This window comes from Vanacampus margaritifer, chromosome 1 (genome assembly GCF_051991255.1).
Source record: "Vanacampus margaritifer isolate UIUO_Vmar chromosome 1, RoL_Vmar_1.0, whole genome shotgun sequence".
NCBI classification, from domain to species: domain Eukaryota; kingdom Metazoa; phylum Chordata; class Actinopteri; order Syngnathiformes; family Syngnathidae; genus Vanacampus; species Vanacampus margaritifer.
In genome coordinates this window covers 61,897,604-61,917,540 of record NC_135432.1, presented here as the reverse complement: position 1 = coordinate 61,917,540, position 19,937 = coordinate 61,897,604, and the positions used below count along the sequence as shown (strand labels likewise).

At 40.6% G+C, this 19,937-nt stretch overlaps 1 protein-coding gene and 1 long non-coding RNA gene across 5 annotated transcripts in view; one reads left to right on the top strand and one right to left on the bottom strand.

Moving 5' to 3' along the window:
* Positions 1 to 9,029, bottom strand: part of LOC144045329 (uncharacterized) — a 116,304-nt gene extending 107,275 nt beyond the window's left edge. For 2 of the 4 annotated variants that reach the window (XR_013291680.1, XR_013291674.1), the window contains exons 1-2: positions 8,937 to 9,029; positions 8,050 to 8,134 (exon numbers count right to left, since the gene is read on the bottom strand). This is a non-coding gene — a long non-coding RNA (uncharacterized LOC144045329). Of the gene's footprint in view, positions 1 to 8,049; positions 8,135 to 8,827; positions 8,880 to 8,936 lie in introns of all 4 variants that reach the window. The other 2 variants (XR_013291686.1, XR_013291692.1) reach the window with 2 other exon arrangements.
* Positions 9,030 to 9,125: 96 nt separating this feature from the next.
* cdin1 (CDAN1 interacting nuclease 1) overlaps positions 9,126 to 19,937 on the top strand; it is a 62,298-nt gene continuing 51,486 nt past the window's right edge. Inside the window, exons 1-3 of the mRNA XM_077559936.1 lie at positions 9,126 to 9,207; positions 9,453 to 9,563; positions 19,656 to 19,701. Coding sequence (XP_077416062.1) covers positions 9,457 to 9,563; positions 19,656 to 19,701 — 153 coding nt within the window. The 5' untranslated portion in view covers positions 9,126 to 9,207; positions 9,453 to 9,456. The remainder of the gene's footprint in view (positions 9,208 to 9,452; positions 9,564 to 19,655; positions 19,702 to 19,937) is intronic.

Sequence of the window (19,937 nt, the reverse complement as noted above, 5' to 3'; positions counted from 1 at the left end):
ACATGCAGTCGTGTGACAAAAGGAGCAAAACGTAGGCTAATGTTCTGTTTGTTCTGTGATAATGGAAAAATGTGCTGATAGTATATTTGGTAAAACAAGGTCAGAAAATTTAGTTGAAAAAGTTAAAAAACTAAATATCACTGGTCTTCAGTGTAGATACCAAAAAATGCATTGAATGAACCAATTACTTGATAGTTTTAAAATCACTTCTGATTGATCACATTGACAACAATGCATATTTAATCAACCGAGCCATGATCAAGATTTGATCCAACAAGCCTGACGGCGACAGAAATAATCCAGTGGCCACCCTTCTAAATGAATAATTGATGTCCAGCTGAACAGACTAATGAATGCATGTGGTTTGGCTCTGACTGATAGCCCTCTTTTCTCCAGAAGCCTTCCCAGCGGTGGCGGGCCGCATTAGAGGCGGAGGTGCCATCCTCTATAACCCGTCTAATTGCTCCTTTGACATGAGTGACTTGACGGTGTGTGTCTGTGCACTTGCCACTGGAGGCTGACCCTTTTTACCCTGCTGTTTATTAGCACCGTTCCAGGTTATCGCACCAATTAGGGCTCGGGATAGCTGTGATCCGGAAGAAACAGCGGGAAAAAAACGGGACGTATAAAAATGCATACTATTAGCTACCTATGAGGGAACTGGAGGACCAGTGCAATTGTTGTAAAATTGAGTTGTGTATACTTTTAGTAAAAACATTTAATAACCATTTACAGCCAAAGAACCATAGTTGGTAGGGGTGTTAAAAAAAAAATCGATTCAGCAATATATTGCGATATTACAGCGCGCAAATCTCGAATCGATTCAGTATGCGGCCGATTCAATGTTTAAACATCAATTTTTGATGGGAATAGTCAACAAACCGTCTTACTTAGGGTTAGAGTTTACACAATAAGCATGGAAGAATGTTATATTAATGGAACATTAAGCCTTAATAATTTATTTCCATGCTGTTCAAACATGAAACAGATAGCTACAGATTGTTTGGTAAATACAGTGAGACACAGGTATAAGCCAGAAGTTTCAGATAAATAAATTACATTTTCATATATATATATATATATATGTGTGTGTGTGTGTGTGTGTGTGTGTGTGTGTGTGTGTGTGTGGGAAGCCTGGAACGGATCAATGGCATTTCCATTCATTTCAATGGGGAAAAAAATGATTTGAGATACAATAATTTTAATTGAGTCATTTGGTCATGAATTACTTATTTTACTTACTAGTATTTACATCAGGTGTTTAAAGGTCCGGCTTGTCAGTCATTAATGGCCAGCAGCTCCCATTCTTAGTGGGCCAAAGAAAGCACAAGTCTCGGGACCAGCCAAACTATGAAAAAAGTGTGACTACTTGTCCGGAAATGTATATAAGTATATAAGTTAATGTACAATCTATAATTAACATTATATTTGGAACAGTTACTTGAACTGTTAGTTCTGAAAAAGTTGTGCAGGGTTAAATTGTTGCAAGTATTTCAGTAAGTGCCCCATCGAGGCTTGTTCCCCACTTGTGCCGGGGGCTTGTCCAAACAATCATACTTACATTTTAGCACCATTATGCACACCCTCCGTGTCCACAGGCCCTGATAACATTCTCACAGCAGTTTCGGTGCGTCGCTCTCGCCCAACAATACCTTATTGACACGGGGCCCTGTGACTCACAATAGCCACAAAACACCAGGGTTCCTGTTTTTGTTGACTCTGTTTGAGGCCGCCATTGAGGCAAAAAGCCACTGTGGACACAGTGCGGACGCATAATGGGAGCTCTCTGTCATACAATACAACAAATCAAGCCTTTAAAATGTTTGAGCATGATAAGGCAAAGTGAGGGAAAGAGGGGGGGGGGGGCAGAGGCAAGAGTCAGGTGAAGTTGAAGGAAATGCAGGGTTTAGGAATGAAATAGGAGAGCCTCACACCACTAGGGGACAGTAGTAAGTCACGGAAGGCAGAAGCAGTGCTAGTGCATATAGGTGTGTATGTGTGTGTGAGTGTGTGTGTGTGTGTGTCTCTCTCTCTCCCCCTTCTTATAAGTGTGTGTGCGGCAAAGCGTGAACAAAAGACTTTCTTTGTTGCGGATAATAAAAGAATGCCAAAATAGCTCCTTGACTGCTTTAGAAAAGATCTTGATGATGCGTTTGGCCCATAATGCACAGGAACAGCTCTGGATTTGCATAATCACGTGTAATGTAAAGCAGCCAACAAACAAACTGTGGCTGACGGAGGGGATGCAGGGGCTGCGCTTTTTTTTTTTTACACCCCTCCCTCCCCTTATGGACTTTATATGCACACTAAGAGTACATTTAATCTCATCTGCTCGCAACATAAAGGACAACATTTGTGCATTGTGGGAGATGAAGTGCTTCCGGAAACAAAATGAGTAAATGAGAGGCATCCATTTTAGGTGTAAGCGCCGCTTCTGATGATTTACCGCTTTAATTAGGGCGTTCTTTACAGAAGATGTGATAGTGATTGCACGGTTAAAAATGACATACCTAGAGTGTTTTGTTGGTAAGGCGCATAAGTGTTTCTTTAGGCATCACTGCATACGGGTGCATTCCTCCTTTTGTGTGCGGCTAATCTGTTTGTTAACTGGTTAAACCAGTGAAGTTAATACCTCCAATTGCTTGGGAGTGCTTCTTATCGTCATGGTAACTCAATAGACACGTTCCAAACAGCGCCACCTTCTTCATCAGGCAATTAAAAGCACAACAATAACGATATTGGCCAATGACAGCGGCGTCTAGTTATGCCCTTCGCCAGTTCCACAATGTTGCTCATGAATTAGTTAAGTTTGTTAATTGCACATTTATGACGCTCAAGGCTATGGAGAGCTGCATTAAACGGTGCAGGAGTAAAAAATAAATAAATAAGTAAATAATACAAATGAGCTAGAATGAAAAATTTGACTTTTAGATTACTGCTTAACATAGCATAGCAAAGAGCGGGAAAGGTGTTTTTGTTGATTTTTGGTCTGAAAATACAAATAAGATTCCATACATTTACATATTGTCCATGTTAACATATTTTTTTTTTTTTTTTTGTTGTTGTTTTTATTAGGAACAGGAAATATGTTTCAACAATCCATTCATTTATTGATCATTTTTAAATGACTTTATCTGTCGTAATTCATTTTAATGTAGCTTTTATAACATTGAAACTTGACTTTGTGATGGCATTGTGCAATTAAATGATAAAATGATAACGTTAAAAACTAAAAGAAAATACTATAAAATAAATCAAACACATTATGGATTAAAAAATCAATCAGGCCAAATCAATTTGAAGATGTTTTTTTTTTCTTTTTAGGAGTGGAGGTATCATTTTAATTTGTTTAGGTGCCTCCAAAGTCACACAGCAACGATCATGTTTATGCAGAGGGGGAAAAAAATGGGGCAAATATGTATATATTTTTTAAAACGTTCCTGCAGCACGGTGTCTTTGTGTTTGCACTTTATCGTTGTCTATTCTGATCTCTGGCGTGTTTCATTATTAAGTGACTTTTGAGTGACACCGTGCCGGCTGTCACCGCCATGTGCCGAGGCTCCCTCTCATTTCCAGCGCCGACGACGACGACGACGATAATAATGAGCGTTGCGCTGTAGCCGTAAGACCTCGCTATATTTGTGTTATTGTTGTGGGGGTGTCTCACACGCCGAGACACGCACACACAGGGCCCTGACGTTTGCTTTGCTATCAGCAGGAGTGCACAAATACAAACACATTTGCCTGAGTTATTGACCTTTATCTCTCCACTTTTCCTGACAGCCATCTCCAGTTATTGACAATACAAACATGTGGGGCGACGCATAACCTTTCATTCATAGAGTACACACACTTTCTCTCTCTATTCCGTCTTACTCTTTCCTCTACTCACTCTCTCCGACATTTTGCATTTGTTTCTATAAAATAGGCCGCTCTTTTGCTTCAAGTTTGAGGGGAATAATATCATTAGGCCAGCACAGATATTAAGCATTCACTCTATTTATGACATGCTGCCATCATAGGAAAAATAGTTTTGTTTTCTTATTTGTGTTTATTTGGTTATACATCTTCTTGCACAAGGCCAATATTTGTGTCTTTATGATGTTCTAACAGATGTGGTCACTGCAATAAAAAACACATAGCACAAGAAAAATGGACTGTGACACTAAAATACACAAATTGCTTCTGGTGTGGTTAAATTAGAGGTGTGCAACCTATGGCACTCTGGCCATATAAGGCCCATGGCTGCATTTGGTGCAGCCCAATTAATGAAACCTCACAGGACTGTTCTATAAAAGGCCAAAAATAGAGACCAACACACATTTGTTAGATATTTTTCCTTAAATTTAGCATGGTCCTCGGAGGACAATAAAAACTCAAATGGCTTCTGATAGAAAAAAGCTTCCCCACCCCTGAATTAAATATTTATCTTGTATACATGTAGCATTTGCATTTCTGTGCAGAGTGGATTTTTTTTTTTATATATTTATCTATGCGGGATGAGGAACAACATAATTAAAGTGAATATAGGCTTGAATCCATGGACCAATAATAAAGGGAATAATTTACTGCATCTCAATACAACGTTGAATAACAATGGTCGTAAAAACCACTAGTATTCCGCTAATGATTCTCCTCCAGGATTTATTGTGTTTTCCAGCGTGTGGCGTACATAAAACACGCTGTGTCCCCTGCGCTCTTCGCCTCATCCCCCCACCCCACACCCCTTCTGCAGGTACTTCCGAGGCCCAAAATTAAATTTTAAACATTCCGGCCCGGTGTTTGGTGACCATGGTTAATCAACGGGAAAGAAAGACATCAAACAATATTTGATAATGAGAAAAATGCCTCCAGGATATTAGGGGAATGCTGGGTGGTGGAAGCGGGGTGTGATGGAGGGGGGGGGGTTAGCACAGCGTGAGACGCTAGCTGCAGCACAACGTAGTCTAGACCAGAAGAAACTGTGGGTGTGTGTGTGTGTGTGACATGCACACGCACACATTAACTATCTACGGCCCACTCAGTCACCTCTTATGGAGTTAAAAAGCCATTAAAGCATTGCCTCTTTCTTAAAGTTCATGATGAGATAATTAGAATTCAAGATTGGAGAGCCGGTGCGGTGAGATTAGCTGTGGCGCGCTTCAACTCAATTATTTCACGTTAAAATGGATTTTTTTTTGTGCAAGAGGGGGGAATCCAGATGAGGAAAAACTGTCGATGAACAAGTGATATTCTCCTTTTCTTCTCAATTACAAATGCGTGTCATTCAAGACAAATATTACAAAAATTGAGTGATGCAAAAATAAATGTAAAAAAATAATAATAATAAATGAATGCCTCCTACAGATAGAAGACCCCATAAAAGGAATAAGAGTAAGGTGTTGGATAATGAGGGGGAAAATGATTTTTACTGCGCTCCTTTTGTGGTATGCTTTTTGTGTGTGTTGTTGATTGACACAGTGTTAACAGTCTGGATGGAATGGAGGCTGATCCAACATCGCAGGCCAATCGGCAGCATGTGCAGCCACCTTCGGTCATGCAAATTGGGCCCGGCCGGCCAGCCCGTTGACTATGATTAATGAGCTGGGGCTGCCGCCTTTGTTTCCGCACGCAGCCATTTAGAGTGAAATACAATCCCAAAATATTATCAATCCCCTATTAATCTGGTAAATTCGCTCACGCCGAACAGTGTGCTCTCCCTGTGTCTCGCGAGTATCGGGCACAATTGCATTTAATTACTTGTCTTGCTAATTAGATTCATTAAAAGGATAATAAAATAAATGGAGGAGGCACAGTGGAAAGCTCAAGCGAAACACATGTCTTGTCTGCCGCAATGTAAAATATGGATGTGGGATTTTCTGGAGCAGTCATGCTGTTCGGAGGGGAAGGTGTGGGGGGTGGGGGGCTTTCGAAGGCACAAATCTGATACCTTGCTAATACTACAGGCATTTCCTGACTCTGGCTTCCCTCGTGTTTAAACTGTGATTTTTAGAGCTGAGATTCCAGACTCCCTGAAGATTCCGAGAGCAATTTTGCGGTGCGGGGCCAGTGAAGTCACCGACTTGAGCGGCGGAGGGAAAAAAAGAAGAAGGAAGAAACATTATGACAGTAATGCTGACAATGGAGTGAAACCAAACACGCTCTTTGCATAGTAAGCGATGCCACTGGATGTGGAAAAGAGAGAGAGGGACTAATGGGCAAGACGTGGAAAGATCTTACAATATCCCTTAGATGTGCGACGAGTAGAGGAAATTACACGAGCAAGCAAATCATCAATCATTATATTCGTCAACTGGGGATGCTGTCAATTTCCCCGACGTTTATTCTTCTGCGGGTATATAAGCGGCATTAGCGGCACCTTGCTTTGCACTACAATGGCAGCGAGAAGAGAGATCAGTGCAGCCTCTCTCGGATATCACAGGGAGACACCCTTTGTAAATTCACCTCCCACTGTGAGCAGGCTTCACAGCTGGTTAACAGTGCTGTGTGTGTACCACTGCCCTGCTTGCGCGCAACCTCCAAGGAAAGCTCCTTTCACAATAGTGGGGTTTCCATCCAATTGTTTTGAATTTTTTGAATTAAATTTCCTGAAAATGCGCAAAACGAACATATGACTTATGCCTGTTTCCATCTGTTCTTCTTTTGCGAATATTGAGAGGGGACTAGACAGTACACCATAGAGATGGGAGCCACCGGTAATTTAAAAGAAGAAGAAGAACAGGAAGTGACTGCGCCATGCGATGACATCGTATGAGTTTGCTTTTGTAATTCTTAATAAACCGTAGCGTCGTTTTTTTTTTTTTTACTGTTTTCCATCTAATATTTATATCTCCAAACATATTTTCCTTTATCCTTTAAACGTACATGTGACATAATATCCGGTCAAAACGTGTGACCTGTATTTATTTATGTATTTCTCTTGTTCCGTCTTCTACACAGGCTGACAAGATTCAGTTAAAAATATGCACCAATTTCTCATACAGGCTAAAATTCCGAGATGTCAACGGCTCAAAATTACCAAAACGCCCATGCTTGGTAAATTTCACTGAAACATTATCGTTTTCATTTGATCATTGTTGTGTAACTGTAGCTAGGATGCACAGACACAACATAATCTGTGATCCTACCGCTTTTAAAGCCATCACAGTTCACTGACTCCCAACCCGGTCTCTGATTTTTATCTTTTAATGCCATCACATTACACTGATCCTTTTCTACCTATTACACACCCCTCCAGCAAACCCCCACCCCCTGATCCTCTGATACCTTGCCGAGGCGCTCCTCCTGCCTCTGACCTTGGCCCTTTGTAGCAATCAGACCAGACTTCCTCAGAGGCCCTGATCTTATCTGGCGCTACCAATCCCACTACACAGCTTCCTTTTGTAGCCGAGCGCAGCGCAGCGAGTCCTTTCAGACCCGTAGACTGTTGCGCCGAACACGCGCCGGGGCCGAGACCTCGGCTCATCTCAGTCATCATACTACACTGCCCAACAACAATGGCCTTTATTTCCCGACGCGGCGCAGGTCATGATACAGGCTTTCGTGCTCATCAATACATTGTTCAATCACAATGGGGAGCAACCAGCAATAGTGTTGCCAAATGAAATGTTTTGACTTTATCGCCTTGCAGTGCAATGAGACATTTCCAGTTGACAAGAGGGGTGGGGCGGGGACCCACATGCTCTTCATTAACTTTTTAAATAGAAACACACAAAACCAGAAAAAAATCCACAATCCTGTGTAATATCTATGCATTGGTATGCAAAGAATGAATTAAAGCAGACTGCGTTTTAGTAGCGCTTAGAGACCAATTACAATTAAAATTTAAATGAAGCCATTATAAAATACCGATCTTAAGGGGAAGATTTATCAAATTACATCTGAAGTTAGAGGTGTTAAGGGGACTACGCGGTTGTGCATGTCTTAAAGTCAATGTTTTACTCTGCATGTTTTTTGTTACAAAAATGCTTTCTTTCATTTACATATTACCGGTAGTAGTCGGCCTCTTGCCCAGAGTCCATAAAGCACAAGGGGTATGAAAACACATACCTTTCTTTACTAGTGAATGAATGTCATTCCTTCCAGATTAAGGAAAGAGTACGGATATAGGTTCCCCTCATCTTCTGATCAAAAGCTGCAATGTGAAATGAAAAAAAAAAAAAAAACATAATTATCAATGGCAGGCATCTTCCTTAAATAGTATACATACAGTAAACAAGCTGTGAGTATTGACGAACGACCCCCAAATGTCTATAGCTCCCTAAATTAATAGTTTAAACTCTAAATATACCATGCACAAACTCCCAAAATATTTTAACATAATTTCAAACTCATCTTCAGTTATCCTTAAAAATAAATGATTTACAGATTATTCTGGCGTCACACAAATGGTCCTATTCTGCTATTCTGTTCCACACAATAGTCGGTTGACAATTTTCAAAATAAAACTGTCTTACAAAATAAAACGTTTTGACACAAATTTACAACTGGCATAGATGAATAATGATAGATAAGTATAGATGCAAGTCAATGTAAAAAAACACACACACACACACACACACACTCGAAGTGTGCGGAAACTGGCGTGTATGTCGTTACTATTTTCCCAATAATAAGCCATTTTAATATTGAATGTTCATTAGTCAGACTGCAACTTATAACTATGGGCACAAGCAAAGAGTGAAGTGGAGGATTCAATTTCTATATAGCCCCACTTCACTCAAATAAAATACTTTCAGTCATCAGATGTGTTTCATTAACACAAACCAACAGAAGGAGACAAAAATATTTTGGCTGGCCATTTGCCCCTTCACTCAGCCTGACACACCTGTTCACTCTACAATGCACTCCATTTTCAGTCGACAGTCTGTTTTGTCCTCCTGCCAACGTTTCCAACATTTGCTTAAAGCTTTCACAGTCACAACAACACAGCTTACATTTGTATATTATTTTGTTTAGACCTTTTCTTGGAATCATCGCGTAGAGGGAGCGCGACTGTGTGTGCGTGTGTGCTCCACTCACACTTTCCGGGAGGCAGCTTGTCATCGCCAGAGTCCTGCCCACTTGAGGCAAAAGGAGCCAATCATACGCTGGTATACTCAGTTTTTGGACCGGGTAGACCAATTGGCGCACAGCTCGCTCACAGGTCATCACTTCAACTTCCTAGCGGGAAGCGGAAAAGCTGTCGCAAGGCGGCTCGAACAAATGGTAAACAAACCTTTTTTAAAGGTTTTTTTTTCCACTCCGTAATCACATTTAATTACTTTTAAAACGCGGCAGGGATTCGGTAGTCATTTAAAAACCCTGCCTGTGAATTTAATGCGTCGTGTTTGCCACAGCATGGGATGAAGCATGGCTAGCTATGATGGCAACTTGTTGACAGCTTAAACTGAGCCTATTTCCCTTTAAAAAGATCCGCTAGTTACATTTTTAAAAATGGTGTGTTTTCGCAGACGTATGAAGATGAAACTTTCCCGTGCCGAATACAACGAGATAGTGAAATGGACAGAGCAACTGAGACCAACACGGCAGTGTATGAAGATGTTAAAGGACACATTTCCAAAGTAAGTCACCTACCAGCCTGTGTTGTAAGAACTTCCAGCACCAAAAGACAATGTGTGAGATGATAAATACACTCAAGGGGACAATTCCAATAGCAATGACATTATTAGCCATATTTCATTTACATGATTAGAAAAGTATTAATTTAACAATTAAACAAAGCCTAATCTGCCCACATCTCTCAGAATGATACAGGAAAAAAAATTGTGTAGTGACTTTTGAAACACGCTGTACAATATAATGGCATGTTATTGTCTCACATTAACTACTTTGGTCCAAACTGCATTGCATCGTTTTGTGTTATTGTTAAATATTAAATACTGTATGTATGTTCCAATACAATTTTGTGGCCATTGTTTCCTCACCGTTCTTTGGAGTAATCCACCGGTGCAAAATTAGCAAGTGTGTTTTGCCATGCAGCGCTTGCACCCCCACAAATCGAAGTGAGGGGTTAATGGTGGTGTTTGCCTTTCTCCTTGACACCAAGGGCCTTTTCTTTATTGAACGTAACATGTGTAATCCCCCCAAGGCTACAGGGACACCACCGCTGCTGATCCCACTGAGGTCACTTACAAAGTCGCATGCATTTCAAGCATTCTACACTTGTGCCCTAATCACCAATCTAGAGGAAGGTAGATGTTCCCCAAAGTGGGATGCTCGGCGATATGCACTTGACTTGAGTCCTGCAGGCTGTGGAATGAAAGAGTTAACAGATAAAACAGTCATATTACAATGACTAAATCATAATATCAGGGACTCAAATATATTAAAAATAATCATATTAAAATTATGTCATGATATCATGGTAGGAAAGTTCTTTTTTAATGGGGCATATGTGTAACGTCATATGACGAAACTAGAAAACAGGTTGCCAGACTTGCTGTTTGCGCAGCCATAACTACAATAACTAGGGGCTGATTGCATGATGGTTTGAACCCGGACTTGCTATGATAGTGTTTTCTTGAATGCTTTGTCTTTGTACAAATGTTTAATGACATGTACAGTCAACCCCCACTACTCACGACCACGCTAGCCCGGGAATAGTGAAAATCCACGTATAACTGATGACATTGGGAGATTTTTATTTTTTTTTAACCCGTAAAATTATTATTAAAAAAAAAAAAAAAGTTAAATCACCCAGTATACAATTTCCGCAAAAACGGGGGGCAATTGGGATAAAAAAAAAGCATTGCAAAATATATTTTTTTAAATAATTGAAAACAATGACACAATTTGCCTAGCAATGAGCTAGCAAGCTCGTCCTGTAACAGAAAATAGTTTCACAATAATTAACTCTCGCACTCAAACAATCCATTATTTTTAGCCCACAACATATCAAGCGATGGCTCTGTGATTGTAATGCATAGTTCCATTTTATGGGGCGGCAGAAGCTATGCACTGCAGCTTTAAGTTATATATGATTATCTACCTTTGTGAAACGATATCCCTCAAAATACTATCTAACTACTAACTTCTTTCTTGTAAAATAATTTTCTTGGAATACCTGTATTTCAAGCTTTATTACTGTATTCTATGACTAGATTATCAAAATACTGTACTTTACATGAAGTGTATTTTCTTCTCAGTGTGGCCCTAATACAATAATTTTTCAGGTCATGACATGTTTATAAAATACATTCACTATTCCATATGCTTAGGCACAAACACCATGTATTTTGTGCTCCGACAACTTCAACACACCGTCCAAATGCCATTTTCCCCTCAAGAAGAAAGTGGTACTGGTGAGTGTAATAATTAAAGGAAAACACAGGAGCATTTTCATTCCAATAATTCTGCACAATCTCAGCCTCCTGGAGGTGCTGGTTCTTCTGTTTAGTCTTGCCGGCTATTGTTATTATTTCGTTCAGCATAAGCAATCTTGGTGAGGCCCGTGCTCTTTAAAATGCCCGAGTCTCCTCACTGGGCCTGACAGGCAGGCACGGCAGCAGTGTTTTCACAGCCTGCAGAATTATTCTGCTTGTCCAATCAGCTGAGCTGGACTCTGGAGGGTTAGTGATTGGACTGGCAGGAAATCAGGCTCTTAAGACATAACATATCGACTAGGCCATCCATCATCTCTTAGCATGCACTCGGGTACGCCAGTCAGCTGCCTCCCTCCCCACTTGCCGTCCCCCCGTCCCCTCGGACTGTGTGGGAGCCCTGCCACTGCGTAAATATTGGCCATCGTGACTATGGTTGGAGAATTGGAGTGGGTTCACACTAACACAGTGGGAAGAATATTTTTTATTAGTTAAAAATAGTCCAATAATCTTGGTACTTGAAAATTGTGTAAAAATAAAAATTGTATTTTGTGGGAGGGAAGCAGGCAATATTATTTTTTAGGAACAACTCTGTGTATCACATAAACTGTAATAGTGATGCACCTGTTAAATAAGATGATGGGAGACAGCCCTGGCAGTTGTTTCAAGGGCTGTGAAATAATCTTTACACTTTTTTTTTACTGGCAATACTTTTACCTCTGTATTGGCATCAGCCAAAAATGTGCCCCTGTTCCCGGGGTTTTAAGATATTTATTGTGTTGCAATTTACTCTTTTATGCAGGCCATTTGATTAACCTTGAATAATGTTGGCAAAATCAATCCTAGTAACCTTAGCTTGTATATTTACTTTTTGTGAAATTGCATTCTGATATTGTTATTATATGATTTACACTACTTTTTTTAAGGCTTGTTCTGGTTTTGGAATAAGTGTTGCAAAAAGGCAAAGAAAGAGCTAAAAACACAACATATTTTTCTCATAATATTCTGAATTTATCTCGTAATAAATACGGACTGGTTTGCCTGTAAAAACGTAATTCTATAACTATGTTTTTAAATAGTCCAACTTTTTTCTTTTAATGTTCTATTCTTGCCTATGCCATGTTACCCACTTCAGTCGTGTAAAATGACATCGTTACACTCACATTTACGTAACTGGAAAATGTTTAATCGTGATTATAGACTTTATAGATACGACATATATTACAACTTCATTCCATTTCCGTAAAAATGACAATGATTCTTCTTCAGTGTCACAAAAAGAAAAAGATTCCAAAAGACAAAACAAAAACACTCGCTTGAATTGAGGTTTTGCGTGATGTCATGCATGTTGATGGTTCGTACCGCAACTGCAACATTTCTGGAAATCGTGTTCAAATTCCAAATTGGTTGATTTTAGGGTGGTTTGTCTGTACTAATGAATACGCAAACGAATGGTGATGTGTGTATCTTTGATTTGTGTGTAATGATGTTAAACAATAGCAATGAATAATTTATTGGGCCAACACCATTTTAGAATCATTAGGTTTCGATTTAGCAAATGGGAAGCGACCAAACTTGGGACAAAGTGAAAGTAAGAGTCAATTTCAAGCTTATTTCCACGGAGGGGGGGGGTCTGTCATTCTGCCTGTCCAACCATGAGTCCAATGGGAGGAGAGTGGGAGGGTCCCACAGACGGACTAGAAAGAGACCCCTCATCTGTAACGGCCTGCATAACACAGATGTTGGGAGTCATCTGTCAGCCTGGCCACTCTTTCCGCGTCTGGGCTGCTCCTGGAGAGGACTGGGAGTTGGTGCTTGATGGCGGTGGGGGGTGAAGCATTGGACACGGTGCTGTCACTTTCTTAGCCCAATTCACAATGGAGACGCATGCTAATATCAACCCTGAATAATAATAACAACCCTCAAGCACCTACCCATTGCAAGGACAGGCATGTCACTTGACTGTTATTTCGATTCAAAATTTGTTGAGGTACTTGAGGGATATTTGTAAGGTTTAATTTTGCCTGCGGAATTGATATAATCTCACCTGGCTCATGTAGGTTTTCTACAAAACATTCAATAGATCACCCGAAGACTCTGAATTGTGTATTTGTGCTTTCATGGAAATGGTGACGAGACTGACACAGACTTTGGACAAAACGCTTCACGCGTGTTTGTTTCTAACAGAGAGCATGTGGTGTCCTGCCCAAGTATCTGGCGTGCAGCAAAGGTGGGGGACCAGTGTAGGGAGACGTGTGACATCAGTCCCATTAGGTCCTTCTCTTGCCATGCATTAGAATTGGAAATGATGGGCTGGTCTCTGAGGACTTGCCTAACTTCCCCTGGGTCCAGAGGGAGGGGGGACCCCCAGTTCATATACCCTTTGTCCCCTTAAGTATAAGAAGGGAGGGGAGGTGAGTCCTCTATCCCTCTGTGGTGTTTTATGAATAGATGTGGATGTAATTATTACCCCCACCCCCGTTTTTTTTTTTTCCTTATGTAAAATGCCATTCAGCCCACTCATCATATGTCGTCCTTAAAGGCAGTGCAGATGCCACTGTTTTGGAAAACGCTTTAAAAGTTTGGTGTCAAGCATCCCCACCTCTCCCTCCCATTTCTTTCTCTTCTCCATTGCTTTCACACTTACACACACACACACACACACGGCTCCCCAGCGAGGAGTCCCCCCGTACGTTCTTTTCGAACCAGGCCCTAATGTGCCGTTTTCATTGGCACCGAGGCGGGCCGCAATATGGTGCGGCGGATCGCTGTGGGAATATGAATGTTGATTAAGCATGCGCTCAGCCTTTTGAAATTCACAGAGAAGTGTCAGAATAATGGATGTTGAGCAAATGTCAAGCATTTGTTAATTTCTCTGTTATTGGTGGGGGTTTATCCAGCGTGATCTTTAGAGGCAAAAGCAAAGGGCAGGCTTGTTGTGGCATGTGCCATTGATATGGTGATTTCCTGACTCCAGACACTTTGTTTTTGATGGTAATATTTCGGCTCAAGACGAAGCCAAGGGACTTGCTCATTGATTATTTATTGTGCCTACAGTGTTGTTTCGTCTTTACTCACTGGTTAAAACATTTCTTTTTACACATCTATCTTTGACTTGTTGATTTAAAAAAACAAAACAAAAAAAACAGACGTGTTCTCTTGTTGTTCTTTCTTGTTGTCACCGAAGGCTTTATTAAAATGTGACAAATAAGAGTGTCAATTAAAATCAGAAGCATGAATGACATACAAAAGCCATTTTGTCTGTGCACTTTGCATCTTCAGCACATTTTGCTGACGTGACAAACATATGGACTTAATGAGCCAGATCATTTCAGAATTTAATATGATCTTATCCGACAAGTAATGCACTTAAATTAGTAGAAAATAAATATATTGTGTTATTTTTTCAAGTATTTTATTTTTTTTTTTAATAATGGATTTTTATTAAAAATAGTATGTTTTTGAGATTTCGGCCATTTCCAAGTGTAACTTGTACCTCAGTGAATTCCCAATAAACTCACCCGATTGCCATCATGGCCTACTACCCAATATTGTTGGTTTAACCGTATTGCGATATGCAGCCAGGGCAATAACATATTTAGTGCTTTCAACACTGTGACACACCACAATAAGTTCATCGAGCCTTGACCTATTGGGACTGTTCTATGAATACCTCACTTGTTGAGTTAACCTTATAGATGCTCACTGAACTGAAGCGTCACAAGATATTGGTGAATCTCTTATGATATCATCATACATACAGTTTGTGCGACTTTCAAGGCATATTTTTCTCAGATTTTTAAATTGTTTGACAACTTCCGGTGCATAGTGTCACACTTACGACTGCAGCATCTTATAACGGTAAACAAAAATGCCAGTCAGGGCACAAGACTCGATGGTGGGCAGAGGCGAGCAAGCTAATTCCGCTTCCTGCTCAACCTTCCTGAATTATCTCTTGAAGGGTGAAAGGATGAATGAAATGTAAGCATAGAGGGAGCAACGTCGAATAAGGAGAAGCTGTGCTGAGTTTACAACTTCATGTCAGACTGAGGAATTCATGAATAATAGATGCAATCAATTACTTGATTAGGAAGCACAGGAATGACGACTTTCTCTTCATATCAGGGATGTTGTCCAAGTACATTCGATAGATTACTTTTCAACTCATTGAGCTAAAAACACTGAGGTAAGCATCTTAAGGATGGTGGGCCTTGTAACCATTTATAAGGACACATTTTAGGGTGGAAACTGTCTTTGTGGAGTAATTGCACCAACTAAGACGTACAGGAAATACGTGTTGATGAAAATAACCTTTCAGACTGTGTGAATTTTGTGAGTATGAAACAATCCCTACCAATTGCATTAGCATTGTCCTTTACTTCAGTGCATTCAAACAGTGAGAAGAAAATGGCAAGAAAAACTGGGCTTTTAGGATCCATTTACATAGCTAATAACTAAAACATTCTAAAAAGGGGGCAGCACGGTGGCTGACTGGTTAGCACGTCCGCCTCCCAGTGCAGAGGACGTGAGATCGAGTCCGGGCTTCGGCCTTCCTGGGTGGAGTTTGCATGTTCTCCCCGTGCTTGCGTGGGTTTTCACCGGGTACTCCGGTTTCCTCCCACATTCCAAAGACATGCATGGCAGGTTGATTGAACACTCCAAATTGTCCATAGGTGTGATTGTGAGAATGGTTGTTCGTCTCTGTGTGCCCTGCGATTGGCTGGCAACCAGTTCAGGGTGTATCCCGCCTACTGCCCGAAGCCAGCTGGAATAGGCTCCAGCACCCCCGCGACCTTTGTGAGGAAAAGCGGTCAAGAAAATGGATGGATGGATGGATTCTAAAAAGGTTGTTGTCTGTTGGTTTTGTTGACAACGGTGTATTGAAGCTAGCCCGCAAACACTTCCGTGTAAAAGCTATAAAAGGTCCTCTGTGATCACGAAGGACGTTCACGTGCATGTTAAGTGTTCAATCAGACAATGTATGTAGCAACAATCAAAACGGTAATGATAGAACTTAACGGAATAGCAAGTATTATTTTGTGCTTATAAAACTCAAGTGTACAAAATACATACAATGCTATAAATTCCACATGTGGTGGTTGTGCAAATATTTGTTGAAGCTGCACGACACCTACATCCTTGTTTGTTTCTGTCCCGTCTCAAATGTTATCACATGTATACAATGACACAGAAAACTAAATTGTACGGTTTTTCGAAATGCTGTGCTGAGAAACAGATGTTAGCGTTTTGCCTATCAGCATGCGTAATTAGCATTTGCATATCTAGCTGTTGACAGATAGAAGAGTGGATGTTGTCAGCAAGTCCTCGTGTTTTAGACTTTTACATTTAACAATCTTGCAAGGCATCAATCAGGACAACTGATGTCGATATCAAGTACAGTTTTCGTGTACAAAAATGAAGCAATCTTTACATTTTTTTATCTCCTCATCATCAATGATGGGAGATAAGTCATAGATGTTCTGTGTCTAAATTAGCCCGTTTCATGCCCTGAAGTGTCTCACCACGCAACACTCTCATGCATGCAGAGCCACCAAATGCTAAGCACCGCGACAGCATATGATACCAATGTCATTAGCCAGGTGGCTTTCATTACCTAAATCACCGCTATTGTTTATAATTAATTATTTGTCTATTGGCATTGGATAATTTAATTGATATTCTGTAACCCCCCATCTCATATTAAATAGGTTGAAGTGACTGTAGTGTTTTTTTCTATGCACAATTAGAAAAATAAAATTCTGCACTTGAAAGTAGAATTTTTCACTTTCCTAAGCAGCGTATAGCCAAACTTAACCGAGCCTAAAGCACAAACCAGCGGAATGACAAACTGGAAGGCGCTAATTATTTTTAATTTCATCGGCTGCTTGACTATTTGGGGCGTTAGTGCATATTACTGCCCCCATCTTACGTTGTAGGGAAAGATAATGAGGTTGAAAGCGAACAATTCCTCAGCCACTCTAGTGTTTCCCAGCCTTCTGTTTTTTCGTGTTCTAAATGATAGCTAAGAACGAGAGCATGGGGAATTGGTGGGGTGCTGGAATTTAATCTTTGTTCCAACAAAAGTAAAATAAAAGATGATTCACGTACAAATGTCCATTGTTTGATTGATTACAAAACCAAGATGTGGTCACAAACACTGGACAAATAGTGATACACCAATTTCCGGTCTTCTTTTATTGTCATAATGCTTGAGATGTAAATCAAACATATTACAGATGAAAAAAGCAACCCATCATTAATTTTGCAGATCATAATTTACAATTGCCTGAAAGTGTTATTGTCTGTATCCTTAACTATCTCCACACCAACATGGCTGACGTTGCTTCTAACTGGAAGGTATAGGCCAACGCCAGGCAAGTGAATGATGTTGTATGGGTGCCTACAGTATCGGATAATTTTTTAGTCAAGCCCGAAACACAATAATACTGTTATCGGTATATCCCTTGTTAAAAATGGACTCCTTTATCGGACCTCCAAAATTGTGTAAATAGTGCAACAGTGTTTCATTGTATCACAGGACAAAGTAGAGCATCAGTTGAGCTAGAATTACTATTGCGAGGCAGGCTGGGTTCAAGATGGGGGGGTTGCTCATTGCTCCACATTTTAATATCTAGCAAACATATAGTTCCCAGGGTAGACCAACATACTGATAGATTAATTTTAAAGTAACTCACTTCTAATGTACTGCAAATGGAAAAGTGGTATGGCTCTGTAAAACTGACACCTTTAAACCTCTACTGCTCTTGCTTTTGGTCCACATCTCGGCAGTCATCTTGCAAAATGCCCTATTTTAATAATATATTTTCAAACCTGAACATAAACAATGTCTGTTTGTTGCTCACTTTTTTTGTCCAGTTTTCATAAGGGCTCAAAATGGCCTGACTCAAGAAATAAAAACAAAAGCTCCAAAAGATCTTAGCGTTTTTGAAGCAGATCTATTTTCTTAGATATTAAGAGCAGTTTATGTCCCTTTAAAGTTAACAGGGTATAGATTTAGCAATTAGACTGTAATCATGCTCATTATGGAGTAATCCATTTAAAACCTAACAGATGTCTGTTCCAGCAGGGGGATCGTGACGGTCCCATGCCAACCATAAGGCTGTAATGTTGTTGAAATGCTCAGGTGCAAGGTTGAAGTGTGGAAGACATTTTTTTCCACCCCTCCCTTAAGTGTCCACATGTTGACAGTTGACCATTTAATGGCCCCCCTCTAATTGCAGCGGCCCCCTTTGTCCCCAAGCATCATTGTAAATTAATGCTGAAGCAGCAGTGTTTTTTTTTGTTTTTTGTTTTGTTTTTTTGGTCCTCAGAGTTTTTGTCTTTTGCTTCTAACTGTTTAGCTTTATTTTTGGACACTGTAACCTTGTGGGTGATGGCTCTTACCTCTGTGATGAATTCTCACTGTTTGAATTGGTAGTATATTTGTGCCTTGCGACTAAAATTCAAGGTGACTATTCCATTGGTTAAAATGTATATTGCTAAGGCTTGACATGACCAAACACGACTTAACTGGTGACTTACACCACATCAATGCTTTCAATTTACATTATATCCCATGGGAAATTATTCCAAATATGAACAAATTAGAGGTCAAGTAGGATTGTGTTCAACCGTTGATGTTTTCAATGTATTTTGTTAGTTTGAACAACATTCATGTTTTTCCCGATGACGCAATGCGCGGCTATGTTCTGCACAACTGGAGGGATATTGAAGGCAGTCCGTATTGCTGCTGCTTGTTTCCCCATGTTGGTGTCTTTGCCAGGTGTTTGACATTGACCGGGGGCTGGGGATGAATGTAGCTTATGGCAACCTTTTTTTTTGGAATGAACGGACTCCTGGGAGCCACTGTGCTACCTGCAGTGCGAGTTTCCATTTTCAAAGCCCACCGGTTGCCATGTGGGGTTGGTGGATGAGGGGGGGGCTTCACACAGTGAGTACCACATGCCAGTCCTAAAGTGAGGCCATATCGTGATTCGTGACCATTCTAGCATTCAAACAAACACAGGTTGTCTGTAAATTGTCCCTCACCCCACGATTTCCATTCAATTCCACTACAATGAATCAAACTGGTGCGTACTATATGAAAGTGGCATAAAAGTCACTCAAGCTCCCCGTGTCTTCTCTGTCAGAGGTGATCATCTGGAACAACTTTGCCACACTTGTTTTCATGTTCTTTTAGATTACAGGGCATCTGGCCCGAGCGTTGAAGCCTCCCGCCCTACAACCCACCACCACACACCCATCCGCTCTTCTTTTGTCAATGTGTGCAATGCTTTCTGGTAATTAACTTTGTCCTTCTTTTATTTGTTCCAGTCACTCGCAGTCCACTCTTCTGAGCATCTTCTCCCTGGAGTATCAGGTTAGAAGTTTTCTTCCTTTGTGAGCCCTGACAGGTGCCTAATTGAATGATGAATGTCCCTTTATTTCTTTGTAATTGAACTGCCAGCTCTCTGATTGGTTTGGAGGATGACCCCCCCCCCCCCACTCCCCACACACACACACTTGCACCTTGCCAACATACACTCGTTTATTTCACCCCCTCCTCTTCCTCACGTCGACGCCACTTGCCTGCTCGAGCCTCGGTGGATGGCTGCC